General features: G+C 41.5%; 3 protein-coding genes across 4 annotated transcripts; 2 read left to right on the forward strand and 1 right to left on the reverse strand.

Annotated features, from left to right (window-relative positions):
- Positions 1-347: 347 nt before the first annotated feature.
- mrps18c (mitochondrial ribosomal protein S18C) lies at positions 348-1,598 on the forward strand. The gene is made up of 6 exons (XM_022767406.1): positions 348-435; positions 611-657; positions 755-838; positions 1,082-1,139; positions 1,223-1,282; positions 1,464-1,598. The coding sequence occupies exons 1-6, from the start codon at positions 375-377 to the stop codon at positions 1,538-1,540; spliced, it is 387 nt and encodes a 128-aa protein (XP_022623127.1). The 5' UTR covers positions 348-374; the 3' UTR covers positions 1,541-1,598.
- A 779-nt stretch (positions 1,599-2,377) lies between these two features.
- abraxas1 (abraxas 1, BRCA1 A complex subunit) lies at positions 2,378-6,651 on the reverse strand. 2 transcript variants are annotated; one of them, XM_022767403.1, is made up of 9 exons: positions 6,530-6,651; positions 5,030-5,120; positions 4,608-4,644; positions 4,449-4,515; positions 4,175-4,368; positions 3,431-3,550; positions 3,261-3,345; positions 3,026-3,137; positions 2,378-2,856 (listed from the first exon to the last, which is right to left on the reverse strand). In XM_022767403.1, exons 1-9 carry the CDS (start codon positions 6,608-6,610, stop codon positions 2,561-2,563), a joined length of 1,083 nt encoding a protein of 360 aa, XP_022623124.1. In that variant the 5' UTR covers positions 6,611-6,651; the 3' UTR covers positions 2,378-2,560. The 2 variants fall into 2 exon arrangements, with proteins under 2 accessions (XP_022623124.1, XP_022623123.1); XM_022767402.1 differs by having other exon boundaries at positions 2,379-2,856; positions 4,175-4,371.
- An 80-nt stretch (positions 6,652-6,731) lies between these two features.
- On the forward strand, positions 6,732-17,616 carry gpat3 (glycerol-3-phosphate acyltransferase 3). The gene is made up of 13 exons (XM_022767398.1): positions 6,732-6,826; positions 8,029-8,224; positions 8,387-8,453; positions 11,727-12,015; positions 12,128-12,202; positions 12,288-12,377; positions 12,936-13,029; positions 13,123-13,238; positions 13,861-13,916; positions 14,754-14,839; positions 15,435-15,563; positions 16,122-16,201; positions 16,502-17,616. The coding sequence occupies exons 2-13, from the start codon at positions 8,081-8,083 to the stop codon at positions 16,617-16,619; spliced, it is 1,344 nt and encodes a 447-aa protein (XP_022623119.1). The 5' UTR covers positions 6,732-6,826; positions 8,029-8,080; the 3' UTR covers positions 16,620-17,616.
- The last annotated feature ends 444 nt before the right edge of the window (positions 17,617-18,060 follow it).

The raw sequence follows: 18,060 nt of genomic DNA on the forward strand, positions 1-18,060 counted from the left end.
TTAGAAGTTGTTATTTGTAAAAATTAAAAAAAAAAAAACGACATTGATAATTGCTCTTTCAGCGGACTTGATGATGAAACAAAATTACGTTTATTTTGGAGCCACTTTCCTTATTCAAACATTTTTTGGAAAGAATTTCGTTGTAACATCTCATTTTAAAAAATCATAATAAAATATAACATAGAAACTACTCAGCAGTATTGTATTATTGATGATTGATTATGTTTTCATTAATTAATTGCCCCCTTTTAACCCCTTACAAAGCCAAAAAAAAAGTTGTTAGAAGTTTTAGGAACTAATTGTTAGATAACTCAGTGATGAGACACCGGACACTTTCAGGTGCCGGACGGCTTCCTGTCCTGTGTCAGGTCAAAATGCTGTCTCTGAGGTTGCTGCAGCGGCTAAACCCCGTTTTACCTCAACATGGAAACACAAGTAAGACTAAATAAACACTGTAACGTCTGTGTGAACGTGTCACTGAGTTTATCAGGTTGTAAAAGAAAATGTCGCCGTTTGTTTTCAATGTAATTTTGATCCTGTGTCAGCAGATGCTAATGCTAACGTTAGCCTGCGAGAAAACGAGCTGCTCTGATAACATGTATTTCTGCAGGTTTAAGAAGTTTGACTTCACATGTAGTCCAACAGAGAGATGACACGGTGGGTAATGAGTTATATAATAATAATATTACAGTAATAAATCACTAATAACAGGGTTAATTTAATAACACAATATTGTTTTATCTGCACGTTGAAGCTCGTAAAAATGGAAAACCCGTACAAAGAACCAGAGAAAGGCTGTGTCCTCTGCAACGTCAAGGTGGACTACAAAAATGTTCAGGTGAGTGAGGCACCTGAGGCTCTTACCCTGACGTCATACGTGTGTTTGTGATGGTGAATTAAGCCTGTCAGTCAGTTGTGTTGAAGCTGGGTTAAATCTATGTACCTGGACACACCGCGTCAACCAGCACGTTTACATGACTGTAAATGAAGCTTAAGACGTAATCATTGACGTCACATCTGCAGTAATACTCGACACACTTTGTGTGACGTCACTAAGTGTATTTACCCGTGTTCGTTGCAGCTGCTGTCCCAGTTCATCTCCCCTCACACAGGCAGAATCTATGGCCGACACATCACAGGTGAGCGGCTGCACATTACACTGCACCTGTCAGCTGACGTCACAGCAGGAGATCTGAACTGATCCACGTTGTCTCTGTTTCAGGCCTGTGTGGAAGAAAACAGAAGGAAGTCTCCAAAGCCGTAAAGAAAGCTCACTCCATGGGTAAATATCCTTCTAGACAGGATTTATTCAATGTTAAAGTTAATAATAATCACAGTGAAGATGTGGTTGTTCAGGTTTAAGATGTTTATCTTTGGTCACTGCTGGAATCTGCTGCACCTGTCACCAGGTGCTTTCACAGTGATTTTCACTCACGTGACTCTGTACCATGTTCTCCCCCCAGGTTTCATGTCGGTGACCCACAAGCACCCACAGCTCATGAGGGACCCCAACGTGTGTGGAATCAAACATCTGGATTAGTGGATCAGTGTGTTATTTAATCTGTGTTCATGTGTTTATTAAACCCTGTAATTTCTGACCTGAGTGGGTGTCAGTTTATAAAGTTCATCTCCTCCACCTCGTTAGTTTCTCCTAATGAACTGAAGTGTTCATGTCCCAAAGGTCACACTCATCTTTTACACTTCAGTCAGCCAGAACTTCGTCTGTGTTTTTCACCCTGAACTGAAGAAATCTGAGGAAATGATCAGCTGATGAACAGACGTTAAAATGTGAGTCTCGCAGGTAAAATCTCTCGTGTCAAGAATTGAGGGTTCGAGTCCAACTCAAGGCCGTTTGCTGCTCTCTCCAACTTTCCTCTCTCTCCCTGCAGCCACAATAAAAAGACAAAAATGCCACAAAAAAAAACTTAAAATAAAAAATCTGTGAAAACATGAACGTCAATGTCGTCTCTAAATATCTTGTTTTGTCCGACCATCAGTTCAGAACCGAGAGATTCAGTTCAGATGTAAAACAAGCAGCTGATAATGATAAAAGATGGTCGAACCAGCTGCTGATTATTTTCCTGTTGATCAACTTAGTGTTTTCTTTTTGAAAACTTAATTTCTCATAATGACTTGAAGGTTAAAAACTTCAGTATTAAAACAAATGACTTGATTTTGGGGTAAAAGTTTGTATCTGAATATTTTTCAACAGTAAAATCTCGACCTGAACAAAGTATTCGGCGTTACTTGTGACTTATGTGTGTGAACTTTTTAATGACTGTTGAATTATGTCTCGCAGTATTTTAACTGTATTGTTGATTCAGATTCTCAGTCAATGACAGCAACACTTTTTTTTAACCAAACAAAACGTCTTTATCAATAAACGATTTTTAAACAATTCAAAATACACAAACTGTACATTTCCAGAGCCGACGTTCAGTCATCAACACCAACCGTCATCGCCTTCCAACTGAGTTTAGTGACGTTAGAAGCATGTGACCAACAACAGCTGATAAAAAGATGGAGTCTGACTTTGATGAATCCAGTTTAGTGTTTCTCATCAGGACTGGTTCTTCCTGCGTTTCCTCTCCCTCCCCTCCGTCGTTTCTTTCAGCCTCTTCCGACAGTTCGTCCTGTTCTGGTTCAGCAGAGACAGAGTTTCCTGAGTCTTCAGTGCGTCTGACTTGGAGTCGTCGTCTCCGTCGTCCTGCTCGGCGCCGCAGCAGACGGCGGGAACAGGGAAGGCCTCGAGGGTTAAAGTCTGAGTGTGGAAGAGAGGAGAGCAGGAGAACAGAGCTCTGACGGCCTCGTGCAGCAGCAGGTTGTTCTTCTGTTCAGGTGGATCCTCGACCGGCTCTGATCAGAGAGAGAACACACAATGTAAGACCAGGACCACAACACAACTGTCACCTACAGGGTGAGCCTCTGCAGTCTCATCACAGCTCATCATCTGAGCCATTCTCTGAGGTGAACGTGACACACACACACACACACACACACACACACACACACACACTGAGCTCACCTTTTCCCGCCTTGCTCTGCCTCTTCTCTCGGACGCGGCTCCTCAGAGCTGAAACGTCGGCCTGCAGCGTCTCCACCACTCGTTCACTCTCCTCCACGTCTCTGCACGCCTTCTGTCCAATGCAAAACACAGACTGTGTGTGTGTGTGTGTGGAGCTGCAGGAAGTACACACACACACACACACTCACACACAGGCACACGCACACACATGACAACAGCTCCCCCCGCCCCTCACCTGTAGCTCCGCCTGCAGGGACTCGTTCATTTTATTCACTTCGTTCACTTCTCTCAGGAGCCCGTTGGAGGAGAAGAATTTAGACCTGAAGCAGCAGGAAGTCACAGTTACAGGAGCAGAGACACACACACACAGACGTGATGCAGGCGTGTGTGTGAGCGGGGTTGTACCCGTGTTTCTTCATGGTGAGGTTGTAACCGGCCGCGGAGCAGGGAGCCGACACCTTCCAGTACGACAGCTGCTCCAGTAAACCCAGGTTATTAACCAGAACAGGAACATTGATGAACGTCCTGCACCACAGAAGAAGAAGAGACAGTATTTCACCAACATCACATGTTCAGACTTTAACTGGAGGATAAAGGTTTTAAACATGAATCTGACTGAACTGACAGAAGAGGTGTAGAGAGCGAAACTCCTGGATTCACACGTTTTCTTCAGTTCAAGTGCAGATGTATCAGCGCTGAAGCTACCACAATTAGCTGATTAATCTTTAGTCAATCCAAAGAAAATCAATCATAATGACTTTATGCAGAATAAAACATATATTATCAGATTATAATTTCTGATACATTAATGCGTAAAGTGGAGCTAATTTAATTACTCCATATTCTGATGGAAGATCTGTCAATTATTTTAATAATTGCTAAATTATTTTCAAGCAAAAATGACAAATACTTTGAAGTTTTGAGCTTTTTGTTGCATAAAACAATAAAACAATAAGAAGTCGTCTCCTGTCGATGAAGGAAAATATAATGTAAGAGACATTTTTCACTGTTTCTGATGTTTTATAGACAAAAAGATTAATAGAGAAAATAATCAGCAGATTAATCGATAACAGTCGTTAGTTGCAGCTGGTGCGTGTGTTCAGGTGTGATGAGTTACGAGTGTGATGATAACACACGTGTGTGTGTCACCTGCTGCGGGAGATGAAGGCGGCGTACTCCATCCTGTGGGTGGAGCCTGGTGATGTCAGCTTGCTGGGCGTCAGCAGCACAAAGATCATGTGAGGGTTGGACAGAGACGTCTTCAGGTTCTCGTGCACGATCTTCTCCCTGAACGACATCAGCTGATCCGTGTTCCTGCGCTGCCTGTACCAACCAATCACACTCTCCTCCACACCGACCACAGCAGCTCCGTCAGTCACGGCAGGTTCACATCCACAGGTACAGTCTGAGGGTTTGTACTTACCTGCTTATTGTCTGGCAGGAGCCTCTTCACCGCCTCCACGTTCACGTCTCCTACACTGTTGTAAAAGCTTCACACACACAAACGAAAACAGTGTGACATTAACACAACTGAAGGACTCCAGCTGCAAAACATCTGCAGCGTTAACAGACAGAGACTCACGTGTTCAGTTTGTGGCAGGCGACGTGCTTCTGGATATCTGTTGACAAAATAAAAGACTTATTATACAACAGTGGAGGAAGGATTCAGATACTTCAGTGAAGTAAAAGTATGAATATCACAATGTAAATGTAAAAATCCTTCAGGTCAAAACTATTTCACTATAAAAATATCATCAGCTTCCTGTAGTTAAAGTATCAAAGTAAAAGATCTGCAGTAAAATATTCTCATATTTCACAATTTGCAGGATTTTATGTGATAATTATAATTTATTTTGTTTGCAAAATCTTAATCTATAAAGTAACTAGTAATTATAACTGTCAGAGGAATATAATGCAGTAGAAAGTACTACAGTACGTGTAAATGTACTCGGTTACACTCCATGGACCAGGAAGTAACGCTGCGTCTGACTGAGATTAACTCACTGTAGATTTCCTCTATGTGGATGTGATCAGCCTGAGAGTCGCTGATGGTGACCTGCTCCTCAAATTTACTCTCTCCGAGGATGAGACCCTCCTGAGGTGACGGGACAGACCCAAACAAAGAGTGATTATACAACAAGAAGACAAAAAAACTAAGAAGTGAAACAAACACACGGGGATTAAAAAGACTCATGAACAGGATTCAAAAAGCAAACAAATCATAAAGAAGACAATAAGATAAAACTGAACAGAGTTTATAGATTAACTGATTAGTCAACAGAAAAATAAGAGGTAACTATTTTGATAACTGATCATTTCACTAATTTTTCAATAGTCAAACAAAGACAAATATCCTCTAATTTCAGCCTCTGAAATGAGAGGAATTGCTGCTTTTCTTTGACAGATTTCACTGTAAACTGAATATTTTAGTTTTTAACTGTTGGTTGAACAAAACAAAAAAACATTTGAAGACATCACCTCCATTTCTGCAAAGCTGTGATTGATCATTTTACTGTTAGTAAAAGTACAAAAATATTAGCACCTAAATATAAACATGCTTTTCAAGCAGATGGCTCATTTCAGAATAATGTATAGTATATTATAGATCTGTAATTATTGATGCATTAATGTGATCATCACTTTAATCCTGCAGCTGGTGAAGGTGGAGTTCATTTTAATACTTTATATACTGCTGGGCAGTTTGTGACTTTCCCCCAACGGGTCAATAAAGTCTTATTTTAATTAATTTTAATGGATCTGCAAAGTGACTTAGTTATTAAATAAATATAGATGAGTAAAAAGTACAATATTTCCCTTTTAAAATATAGTGAAGCAGAAATATAAAGTAGCATCAAACTGAGTACTTAAATACAGTACTTGAGTAAATGCACTTAGTTAATATATTTGACATTAACTTAGTACACAGACTAATGGATAATGAAGTAAACATTACTTTTCTGCTGGTGGTAGTTGGTGCATCAGACTTGTATTTACAGTAGTTCTACCACAACAGTGATGGGCGGTAACTGGGCGCCAGTTCTTTAAGTTGATATTTGACTCATGTAATAATCACTTGTTGGATTATACATTTGCCAAATTCACCATCAAACTCGAATTACTTTTAAAATGTATTCAGTCATCTTTCATAAGTATGTATACATGTTTATACTATAGAGAAACTGTGAAATTACAGGATTTTAAACAGAGTCTGGTGTGTGGGAAATGTTGACGCGTTAGCTTGGCTAAAAAGTTTTAGGAACACCTTGGTGGGAGTTTTAGCTTCTCATAAACGACAAGCATTTCTCCACTGCTCCAAAGCACAAACTGAAACCTTAACAGCTACATTACTAAACAAGAACTAATCAACTTTAAAGTTTAGTGACGTCGGGACACTTGAGTTCTGTTTGCTAGCTTCCCTCCGTAACACGAAGCACTTTAGCTAACAGCCCAGAATGCTCCGTTGAAAACACGTCGGTTTTAATCGGGTATAAATGCGTCACCCACCACGTCTGAATCACTGTTGACGTGCTGAAACATCAGAGAAGCTAACACGATCCCAGACATTCGGACAGTCGGTTCCGCCATGCTGCTTCTTCATAACAAAGATCGGTCCTTTCCGAACGTCACTGAAGCGCCACATAAGCGCAGTAGAATGCTGCGTTTTTCCCGCGCAGCGCGTCATGAGGAAGGGGCGGGGCTTCAACAGCCCACTGACTCGGCTTTACTCTGGAAAACCAGACAAACTGTCTCTTTGGCTTCAGGACATTTTACTCCTCTGTGAACCGTCTCTTCGACTTTCAGGTATTTAATCCAACACCTATATTAATGTGCACGTGTGTTTGTGTCGTTTATGTCTCTGTTATTCGGGTTTTAGTTTAGTTTAGATGAAACTAAAAGACTGACTTCGACTAACGGTAACTCACAGTCTGTTCTTTGTACATTTACTCAAGTACTTTACTTCAGTACAGGCAGGAGGAAGAAGTACTCACATCCTTTACTGTAGTTAAAGTACAAATACAACATGTACGAATACTTCATTACAAGTAAAAGGCCGGCAGTCATAGTTTTACACAACTACATTTTCTTTATACAGAATGCCCCCTTATATAATGTTACACTTATTTATTTATTTATTTAATACAATATTTAATTATTGTATTAATATTATGATTATTATAGATGCATTAACATGTAAGCAACATTTTTAGGTTGTAGCTGGTTTAAACAGAGCTACTTTTAACTACTTTAATACTGATTTAATTTATAAAATGCATAATATTTTACAAGATAATCACATGTAATAAAGCAAATGTTTCAATCAACAAATAACATGAAATGTAAATACTACAACTACCTTGAAACTGTAATTGAATTGTGCATTTTACTAAACTACATTTATTTGACATAAACAGACCTAATTAGTTTTCATTAGGATTTTATGTTGAATAACATATAATAAGATCATAACATTGAATACATTGTTAAAGATTAAACCAGTGGTTCCCAGTCTTCTTGGTTTGTGACACGTTTCCCTAAAAATGATTAATGAATTCATCAATATTAGTCGATCAACAGAAAATGATTTGATTGTGATTTTTGAAGCTCAGTCACAGCTTCTCAGATCAGAGGATTTAATGCATTTCTTTGTTGTATTTGATAGAAAACTGAATATTTAAACAACAAAACAGTGAATTGTTAATGATGTCAACAAAGACATTTAGTTTACGATGATAGAAAACTGAGAATCATCACGTTGGAGAAGCTGTTTGATTGAAAAGTGACTCAAACAATTAATCAATTATCAAAAAATAATGTAGTTTTACAAATTTTCTGTTGAGAAAAGGCTGTAGTAGTGGAGGTGGAGCTAGAGGAAAAGTCAGTGGGGTTGATCCTCTGGGGACCATGAGTGTTTGTACAGTCCATGCAGTAGTAGTCGGGGTGTTTGAGTCTGTGTTATTCTGACTGACCACACGGAGTCTGCTGCCGCTGCTCCTGTGTTGCAGATGATGACGTGACCTCGGAGCTGCAGAGCGGTGGCCGCCTCAGCTGTCAGTGATGGAGGACGTCTGGTCTGTGGCCGTGGGAGTTTTCCAGGTGTGGATGTTTGTGGTGGTCTTCTTCATCATGCTGCCTGCCATGTTTGGCCTCTCCCTGGGGGTCACCGGAGTCTACATCCAGATCCTGGTCAAAATCCTGGAGGTAACTGAAACAGAGAGTTTTATTGAACTCAGACACTTTGTCCTCAGGGGAACTTGTGGTTGCCCTCTTCACTCCTTCCTTACTCAACATGTGTGTACAGTTATGAAATGTGCAGCAGCAGCCACCGGGTCAGAGGTCATCTGAAAATAACTGTCTTTGTAGTGGGCCACGCTACGAATCCAGAGAGGACGGCAGGAGCAGCCCAGCGTGCCTGTCCCTCTGCCCAACGGTGAGTCGGATGAACCATCATCCTTTATTTTATCATCACAAATAAATAAATAAACTGTCAGAGATCTTTAATGAACACTGATTAACACATCACTTCACCAGGACAAAGGTTTAAATACAGTATGTGCTAGTTAACGACGAAACACATTTAAAACAGGTGCAAAACCTGGGGCCTAAATTTCCCACAATGCACCTGGACCACTGACAGTTGGGTGTTAGTCTAGTAGTTGCTTATCTATCCTGGAGCCTGCAGCGGAGATGAGGGGGTGGGGGAGTCTGACACTTGTCGTCTTCAGACCCCTCCCACCACTACAGGCTTCATACTGCTGTTTACATATGTGCAGCAGAGCTCCCCAACATCTGGAAACACCTGGAGAGCCGCTGAGGTCAGGGAACATGTTATTCACAGGGACACAATATGTTGGAGATGAGGAAACACACAGGTGATGTTCAAACTTCACAGCTGTTTTGTTTGCTTTTATAAAGAGTCACTAGCTGTGTTTCCACTCACCTGCGAATGTGAACTTAAAAACCAGAAATGGAAACATGTGAATTTTGAAAAAGTTCTCAAATGTTCACAAAAGTGAAATGGAAACACTTTTTTCACATTCAGGTGAAAATTGTCGCATCAGGCCCGAGGCTGGAAATCTGTCGTGTTTAATGGGAACGATATCGTGAGAGGAGAAAACCAAACTTTATTCACACAACTTCACCCAGTGGAAACACAGAACACTCACAACAGTGTTCTGGGGACTTTTCTAAACAAATGGCTTCGATGTTGCTCAAAACTGGAAACCAGACTTTTCTCATTGTCTATTAATCTACAGATTTTCATCAATGGACATAAAATGTTAGAAAATAGTGGAAAATTCTCTTTAGATTTTTTACTGTATCAGCAGATTAATCAGTAATGAAAGAAGAATCATTAGTTGCAGACGTATTTCCTATTGAAGAAGGTTAGGGCCACATGTGAAAACATTTCTTAAAGTTCAGAGTTTAAAGGCAGAATTCTAAAACAAAAAAAGAAAAAGTTTTCAGATGTGGCCCTAATCCTCTTCCGTAGTTGACACAGTGCCACGAGCTGGAGGGGAAACATGTGAGGAGGGGAGGGGAGCTGGACTCTGTGACTGACCTCAGATCAGTGATATGTGAGTGTGGTGTGGAAGCAGCAGCTGCACTTCCCTGTTTGTGTTGTGCACTCAGTCAGGACACTGTATCCTGCTGTTTGTTTCAGCTGCAGACAGAGATCATGTGACGCTGTGTGTGTGTGTGTGTGTGTGAGAGCTCCTCCCCATTGGTCGGCCCTGGCGTCAGATGTCGGGGTGCCGATCAGTGTGAAAAACACATGGCTCGTCTCAGGATGACGACGCAACAGCAGATTGCATAAGTTTAACCAAACAGACGAGAAGTGGCCACATGGAGTTCACTGAGAGACACTGAGAGACACTGAGACACTGAGAGACACTGAGAGACAATGAGAGACAATGAGAGACACTGAGAGACACTGAGAGACACTGAGAGACAATGAGAGACAATGAGACACTGAGAGACACTGAGAGACACTGAGACACTGAGAGACACTGAGAGACACTGAGAGACACTGAGACACTGAGAGACACTGAGAGACAATGAGAGACAATGAGAGACACTGAGAGACACTGAGAGACACTGAGAGACACTGAGACACTGAGAGACACTGAGAGACACTGAGAGACAATGAGAGACAATGAGACACTGAGAGACAATGAGAGACACTGAGAGACACTGAGAGACACTGAGAGACAATGAGAGACACTGAGAGACAACTCGTTGATATTTATATAATATTTATAATAAAACAGGACTTTTACTTTGAAGTCTCGTTTTGTCCCAAATCCTTAAGTCATTTTACTCTGACCTGAGACAGAAAATCCTCACATTGCCTTTTGGTTTGAGTAATGACGTCACAACAAATAATCAATTATCAAATGTCACTGATTAATAAACTGATCGTTTCTGCTCTAAATATTTAACACTGCTGGAACAAGAAGACAGGATTATATTTTAGTATTAGAGGTTAAATGCCATGGAGCTGATGGAGAACAGACATGTTGTGAGATGAAGGAGTGAACTGGACGTGACGGGGTTAAATGTTTGTGAGAGGTCAACGTCCTCGTGATCCTCAGACACGTTCTGCTTTAACATAACGCACACTGTTCTCTGCTGCTGCTCCGCTAATCTCATTTCAGGCTTTAGACAGAGCCGCACAGAAACAGCATGTACACATTAACCAGCCGAACAACTCTGCATTATATATTATATATATATATTATAATAATGATAATGATAATATTAATAAAAATAATAATAATTGTTATTATTATGAGTCAGAATGTGAGGATAAAAGTGATGTCTGCTGACTGTTTAAAACACGCTGTTGCGTGTGTTAGTTAATGAGTGTGAGAAGTTACACAACTCAAACTGTCAGACTGTTGTCATAGCGATGCTCGGCCTCATCTGACTCCGGTGCAGTTGAATACCTGTGTACACAGAGGTGTGAACTGTAAATAAGAGATGAGGCTGGAGGCGACACACCCAGAAACATTCTTCACGCAGATGTTACGGATGTTTGTTTTATAGTTCTGACAATCAATCAGACAACAGATGAACCGTATTATCGATTGATATCAGCTATCAATACATCAGTAATGATGGAGACTTCCTGAGCCGGATCAGAACCTGGTCCTGTCCTTACTGAGTGTCTCTGTGGTCCCATCATCTCCAACAGAGTGAGACGTCCCCAGATAGGAAGATAAGTCCGGCACACATTTACACAGTATACGCCTTGGTTCCATGGCCCAAGTCTGGCCCATATACGGCACAATTGTCAAATCCTATTTCCTCACCCGGACCAATTCTGGCACACATAGAAAATCTTCCGGCTGTCAGTCAGTACAGCAGGATAACAGCTGGAATCTACCCAGATGTGGAAGTATATGGGCCAGACTTGGGCCAGACTCAGACCAGACTCGGGCCGTGGACCCGGATATATACTGGGCAAAGTTTCATTTTGCTGTCTCTCTCTCTCTCTAACTGATCTCACATCAGTTTCAAACTCTGTTACCATCAAAGCGTCTGCACAGTTTCTGATACTGTAACTATGGTGACGCACTCACACTGTTATCATGTGATAGAACAGCTGCAGATCTGATTGGTCACAGGATTTAATCATTAAAATGAAAGGAATGTAAATTTGAAACATAAAAACTTCATGTGTGTTGTGTTGTTTGTCCAGGGATCATCGAGCGAGCGGGGGGCTCGATGGAGGAGGAGATGGGGCAGCTGCGGAGCTCTCGCTCTCTGGTGGGGGGCGAGTTTTCTCTGAGCGACGCCTTCTATTTCTACAAGAAGGGTCTGGAGAGCATCGCGGACGATCAGGTGACCCAGCGCTTCTCCTCCGAGGAGCTGGCTTCCTGGAACCTCCTCACCCGCACCAACCAGAACTTCCGCTACATCAGCCTCCGCCTCACCGTCATCTGGGGTGTCGGCGTCTTCATACGGTACTGCGTCCTCTTCCCCCTCAGGTGAGTCGCCTCTAAAGATGGCGTCCCATTCATCCAACACAACACTATGAAAATAAGTTGTGATAAACCCTCAGTCACTGCCTCGACGTGTCATCATGTCTCCCTCCCTCAGGATCACTCTGGCCATCATCGGCCTGTCGTGGCTCGTGATTGGGACGACGCTGGTTGGGTTTTTACCTGAGAGCAGGTATGGCAGCACCTGTGACCACGGCTGTGTCTGAATGTGGTGTTTTTCCCATGATGCTCAGGTTTATTTTCACTATGTTTATCAGTGCGAAGAACTGGCTGAGTGAAGTGGTCCATCTGACTTGCTACAGGATCTGCGCCAGAGGACTGTCAGCCACCGTCCACTACCACAACAAGTCAGTGTCAGCTACAGGAAGTGCTTTTACTGTGACGCTTTAACTACAGGAAGTACTTTTACTGTGAAACTTTAACCACATGAAGTACTTTTACAGTGATAATTAAACTCCAGGAAGTGCTTTTACTGTGATGCTTTAACTACAGGAAGTACTTTTACTGTGAAACTTTAACCACATGAAGTACTTTTACAGTGATAATTAAACTCCAGGAAGTGCTTTTACTGTGATGCTTTAACTACAGGAAGTACTTTTACTGTGAAACTTTAACCACATGAAGTACTTTTACAGTGATAATTAAACTCCAGGAAGTACTTTTACTGTGATGCTTTAACTACAGGAAGTACTTTTACTGTGAAACTTTAACCATATGAAGTACTTTTACAGTGATAATTACACTACAGGAAGTACGTTTACTTTTACAACTGAAGTATATTTTGCTGATTATAGTTCTGTACTTTTACTTTGAAGTAAACTGTTGAATGCAGGACTTGCACTAGAGTATTATGTCGTGGTACTTGTATTTCAGTAAATGATCTCAGTTCTTGCCCCCCCGCCCAGAGAGAACAGACCTCAGAAAGGAGGAATCTGTGTTGCTAATCACACCACACCCATCGATGTGGTGATTCTGGCCAATGACGGCTGCTACGCCATGGTGAGTGTCATCACAGCAGCTGGTCGGTGTGTCTGCTACAGGAAGTGTTTGGATGCAGTGATGTCAGCGCTCTGCGCTCCCTGTCCTCCTCAGGTGGGTCAGATCCACGGTGGTCTGATGGGGGTCATCCAGAGGTCGATGGTCAGGTCCTGTCCTCACGTTTGGTTCGAGAGGTCGGAGATGAAAGACCGCCACGCTGTGACCAGCAGGTGAGACACAAGTTCAAACCACATCTGCAGACAGGTTTTAGTCTCTGAGAAAACACAGAGAGAGAGAAGTTTAACCCCGCCCACTTTCTCACGTGCACACAGTTGACCAATCACAGTGTAAAGTGGGCGGGCTCTGTGAATTTCTCTTTTAAGTATTTCTTTTGAGCACTTGTTTGTGACAGCTCAAACACACACACACACACACACACACACACATCTATCAATGCTATTTCATTACTGCTTTGTTTGTTAATAAGCCTGAGATTCCCCTGGCAACACAGAGGTCAAAGGTCAAGAGGATTAAAACACCAGGAGGATCCAGAATTCATTGCATCTGAACCGAAGATAACAGCCTTAAAAATCAAGTTGAAAGAAGATATTGAGACGCAGCAGAGCGTCACATGACGGGAGTGAGGCCTTGTGGGAACTGAGCGTGGAACGGTGACACTGACGATCAGCTGACTGTTTAATTAAAGCAAAGCTGTGACTCCACTGTAGTAAACGGTGGATGAGATGAGGACGTTCTACTGAAAGAGGAACTCAGAGCAGCTCATTCAAAACAGAAGAAATGAACGAGTTGATTTTAATGAACTCATGAGAACCCGCTCCTCTCTCTCTGCAGGCTCAGAGCGCACGTCGCCGCAAGGACCAAACTACCCATCCTCATCTTCCCTGAAGGTCAGTGTCCTCATGTGAGGATGAGGATGATGAGGATGATGATGATGATGATGATGATGATGATGATGATGGTGATGATGATGATGATGATGGTGATGATGAGGATGATGATGAGCATGATGATGATGGTGATGGTGATGGTGATGATGAGGATGATGGTGATGAGGAGGATGGTGATGATGAGGATGATGAGAATGATGATGGTGATGATGATGATGATGAGGATGATGGTGATGATGAGGAGGATGATGGTGATGATGAGGATGATGGTGATGAGGAAGATGATGATGAGGATAATGAGGATAATGAGGATGATGGTGATGATGAGGATGATGATGATGGTGATGATGATGATGATGATGGTGATGATGAGGATGATGATGAGCATGATGATGATGGTGATGGTGATGGTGATGATGAGGATGATGGTGATGAGGAGGATGGTGATGATGAGGATGATGAGAATGATGATGGTGATGATGATGATGATGAGGATGATGGTGATGATGAGGAGGATGATGGTGATGATGAGGATGATGGTGATGAGGAAGATGATTATGAGGATAATGAGGATAATGAGGATGATGGTGATGATGAGGATGATGATGATGGTGATGATGATGATGATGATGGTGATGATGATGATGATGATGATGATGAGAATGAGGATGATGATGATGAGGATGAAGATTATGATGGTGATGATGATGATGAGGATGAGAATGAGGATGAAGATTATGATGGTGATGGTGATGATGATGATGAGGATGAGAATGAGGATGATGATGATGATGATGATGAAGATGGTCAGATAACTTGTGTCTGTGTTTCAAACAGGAACTTGTATCAACAACACGTCGGTCATGATGTTTAAGAAGGGAAGCTTCGAGATCGGAGGGACCATTTACCCCGTCGCAATAAAGGTAGAGATTTCACAATAAAACTTCTGATTATATGAAAGATGTAAAGTTCATATTGAATCCTGCAGTATGAATGTGTTCGATGGTACAAACATACAGATGTGCGTCACAAAAATCTCAACTAAAGGTCTCCTTACTCGCTTTTTTGGAGCTTTTAACTGCACCTGCTCTCTCTCACACTGATACAAGCTTCCATAGTGGGAACAGTCTGACCAGTAGTGGAGCTGACAGTGTGACACTGGAGGGAAACTCACGGGGTCGTTCATGTTCCCCAGAGGATGAACTGTAATGACTCTCATGATCCTCTAGCGCCATGAAAGGTGCTAATTAGCAAATGTTAGCATGCTAACATGCTAAACTACGATGGTTAGCATGGTAAACGTTATACCTGTATATGTTAGCATTGTCACTGTGAGCATGATATCATGTTGATGTTAACATTAGCATTTAGCTATTTAGTTTATCGGAAACCCACACGTCCTGACTACTACCGACTCTCTGACTCTGTGTTGTCATGACGACCACCGTGGTCGGTCATGTGACATGACACCTGAGAGAAGCTCCACCTGTGACTCACCTTCACCTCTCTGTGTGTCAGTACGACCCTCGCTTCGGTGACGCCTTCTGGAACAGCGGGAAATTCAACATGGTCAGTTACCTGCTGCGGATGATGACCAGCTGGGCCATCGTGGTCAACGTGTGGTACCTGCCCCCCATGACCATACAGGTACGCCTCCATCTGAAGCCAGGAGAGACACACTCCTCACACATCATCTTCATCGTCATCAGACTGTGTCCAAACACAGAGAAGTGAGCGATCACTTTCATCATCATTGAATCTGCTGATTATTTTCTCCATCAATTGATTCGTCAATTTCTCTTTGACGGCGCTGAGCGTCTGAGAAAGACGTGAAAAAAACTGAATTCCTTCATTAGAGAATCTGGAAACATGAAATGTTGAACTCTTAAAAAATGACATTAATTAGTTAGATTATGGATCATTGATTGTGATTGGAAAGTAAATCTGTAAATCGTTCAGTCAATCTCGGTTTTATTGTCTTTTTTTAGATGTGTTTCTATTAAACCGTTAAAGTTTAAATAATGAAAGAAAAACAAGAAGAAAGTTTCTTTTGACACATTCTCTCAAAACATATGAAGAAGAAACATAAATGATTCATGGCTTATCTAAATAATGATAATGTCTGTGTGTGTGTGTGTGTGTGTGTGTGTGTGTGTGTGTGTGTGTGTGTGTGTGTGTGTGTGTCTGTGTGCGTCCTGTTTGCAGGACGGTGAAGATGCAGCTCAGTTTGCCAACAGAGTGAAATCTGCCATCGCTCACCAGGGGGGGCTGCTGGACCTGGCCTGGTGAGGACCCCCCCCCACACACACACACACACAAATACTCAGAGTACTACATGAGACCCCCCCCAGCAACAGGGCTGGAGAGTATCTGAGTACATTTACTGTAATACTGCAAATACCTGCTGAGCTTCCTGTATAAATAACTTCTCCTTCTTCTTCTACTTCTTCTTTTTCCTCCTCCTCGTCTTCTTCTTCTTCTCCTTTTTCTGCTTCTTCTTCTCCTTCTTGTTGTTGTTCCTCTTCTTCTTCTACATCATCTTCTTCCTCCTCCTCGTCTGCTTGTCCTCCTCCTCCTCCTCTCAGGGACGGAGGACTGAAGAGAGGGAAGGTGAAGGACTCGTTTAAAGAGGAGCAGCAGAAGATGTACAGCAGCATCATCGTAGGACACAACATGAGCTCCACAAACACAGAGGAGGAGTGACATCATCACCATCATCATCATCATCGTCATCATCACTGTGATGTGTGAACGCCGCATATCCAGAAAGGAAGCCAGGAAGCCTCAGATACAGCAACTGATCATCAATCAATCAATCGATCAATAAGAGACTGTATCAACTCTTAAAGTCTTATTCTACATTTTTATAACATTTTATCCAAAGCCCAGCAGCTCTGTGTGTGTGTGTGTGTGTGTGTGTGTGTGTGTGTGTGTGTGTGTGTGTGTGTGTGTGTGTGTGTAGTGGTGCACTTGCACCAGCAGGAGGCAGTGTAACACAACACAATATGAACTGTTGGTTTCTTCAGCTGTGATCAATATTCTGTTATTATCTGTCAGTGTGTGTGTTTTATAAACCAGACGGACTCAGACTGAAGATGTGTCTTTAAAAGATCCACACACACACACACACACACACACACACACAGTTCCACCTCACCTCCATCTATTTATTTTGATTTAATCTAACGAGGCTAAAGAATGAGACTTCACAGTCAAACACTTTACAACATCCATTAATGAGTATTTTCATTATTGATAAATCTGCAGATGATTCTCTCAATGGATTGATCAGCTGTTTGATCAGAAAATGTCTAAAAGAAAATATCCATCACTCTTTTTTGATCAACAGCTGAAAGTTCAGTTTCATCTAAAACACAAAACAAAAGCGTCAGTGAAGGAGCCATTAATTAATCAATTATCACATTAGTTAGTGATTATTCTTCTGTTGACTGATCAGTGATTGTTTCAGCTCCAACATCAGCTCCATGTAATATACAGAGGTCACAGTGAGCGTACACAGAGTAAAAATAAGACCATAATAATAACACAAGTAAGAAGTTAAAAAATCACTTTTAGTAAATAAGGAGAATAAAAAGATAAAACTATTCAATGCTTGAAAACTGTTCAATAAGTGTTCAATAAGTGTTCAATAAGTGCTCACCTGTAAATCATTAAATCACATCATGTATCAGAAGCTTCAGAACAAACTCCAGCTGTTTTCATTAGTTATTTTCTGTATCTGCTCAAAACTAGAATCATAGATGAAACAGTGACAAACACTTCAAACAGTAAATAAACAGCCAGAAAACAAACAGCCAGAAAACAAACAGTCAGAAAACAAAGTCAGACAATATACAGTCAGAAAACAAACAGTCAGAAAACAGTCAGAAAACAAAGTCAGACAATATACAGTCAGAAAACAAACAGTCAGAAAACAAAGTCAGACAATATACAGTCAGAAAACAAACAGTCAGACAATATACAGTCAGAAAACAAAGTCAGACAATATACAGTCAGAAAACAAACAGTCAGAAAACAGTCAGAAAACAAAGTCAGACAATATACAGTCAGAAAATAAACAGCCAGAAAACAAACAGTCAGAAAATAAACAGCCAGAAAACAAAGTCAGACAATATACAGTCAG

The sequence above is a fragment of the Seriola dumerili genome, unplaced genomic scaffold (assembly GCF_002260705.1).
Source record: "Seriola dumerili isolate Sdu_G_001 unplaced genomic scaffold, Sdu_1.0 BDQW01001186.1, whole genome shotgun sequence".
Classification (NCBI taxonomy): domain Eukaryota; kingdom Metazoa; phylum Chordata; class Actinopteri; order Carangiformes; family Carangidae; genus Seriola; species Seriola dumerili.

What these genes read in the sequence shown, in the direction of transcription:
- mrps18c (XM_022767406.1), top strand. Translation starts at nt 375, where the DNA reads ATGCTGTCTCTGAGGTTGCTGCAGCGGCTAAACCCCGTTTTACCTCAA. An exon ending in ACCTCAACATGGAAACACAA is followed by an intron (nt 436 to 610) that starts GTAAGACTAAAT and finishes GTATTTCTGCAG; the next exon opens with GTTTAAGAAGTTTGACTTCA. An exon ending in TCCAACAGAGAGATGACACG is followed by an intron (nt 658 to 754) that starts GTGGGTAATGAG and finishes TGCACGTTGAAG; the next exon opens with CTCGTAAAAATGGAAAACCC.
- abraxas1 (XM_022767402.1), bottom strand. Translation starts at nt 6,610, where the DNA reads ATGGCGGAACCGACTGTCCGAATGTCTGGGATCGTGTTAGCTTCTCTG. An exon ending in TCAACAGTGATTCAGACGTG is followed by an intron (nt 5,121 to 6,529) that starts GTGGGTGACGCA and finishes CCGTCACCTCAG; the next exon opens with GAGGGTCTCATCCTCGGAGA. An exon ending in TCCTGCCAGACAATAAGCAG is followed by an intron (nt 4,372 to 4,448) that starts GTAAGTACAAAC and finishes GTCGGTGTGGAG; the next exon opens with GAGAGTGTGATTGGTTGGTA.
- gpat3 (XM_022767398.1), top strand. Translation starts at nt 8,081, where the DNA reads ATGGAGGACGTCTGGTCTGTGGCCGTGGGAGTTTTCCAGGTGTGGATG. An exon ending in ACCGTCCACTACCACAACAA is followed by an intron (nt 12,378 to 12,935) that starts GTCAGTGTCAGC and finishes CCCCCCGCCCAG; the next exon opens with AGAGAACAGACCTCAGAAAG. An exon ending in GGGCTGCTGGACCTGGCCTG is followed by an intron (nt 16,202 to 16,501) that starts GTGAGGACCCCC and finishes TCCTCCTCTCAG; the next exon opens with GGACGGAGGACTGAAGAGAG.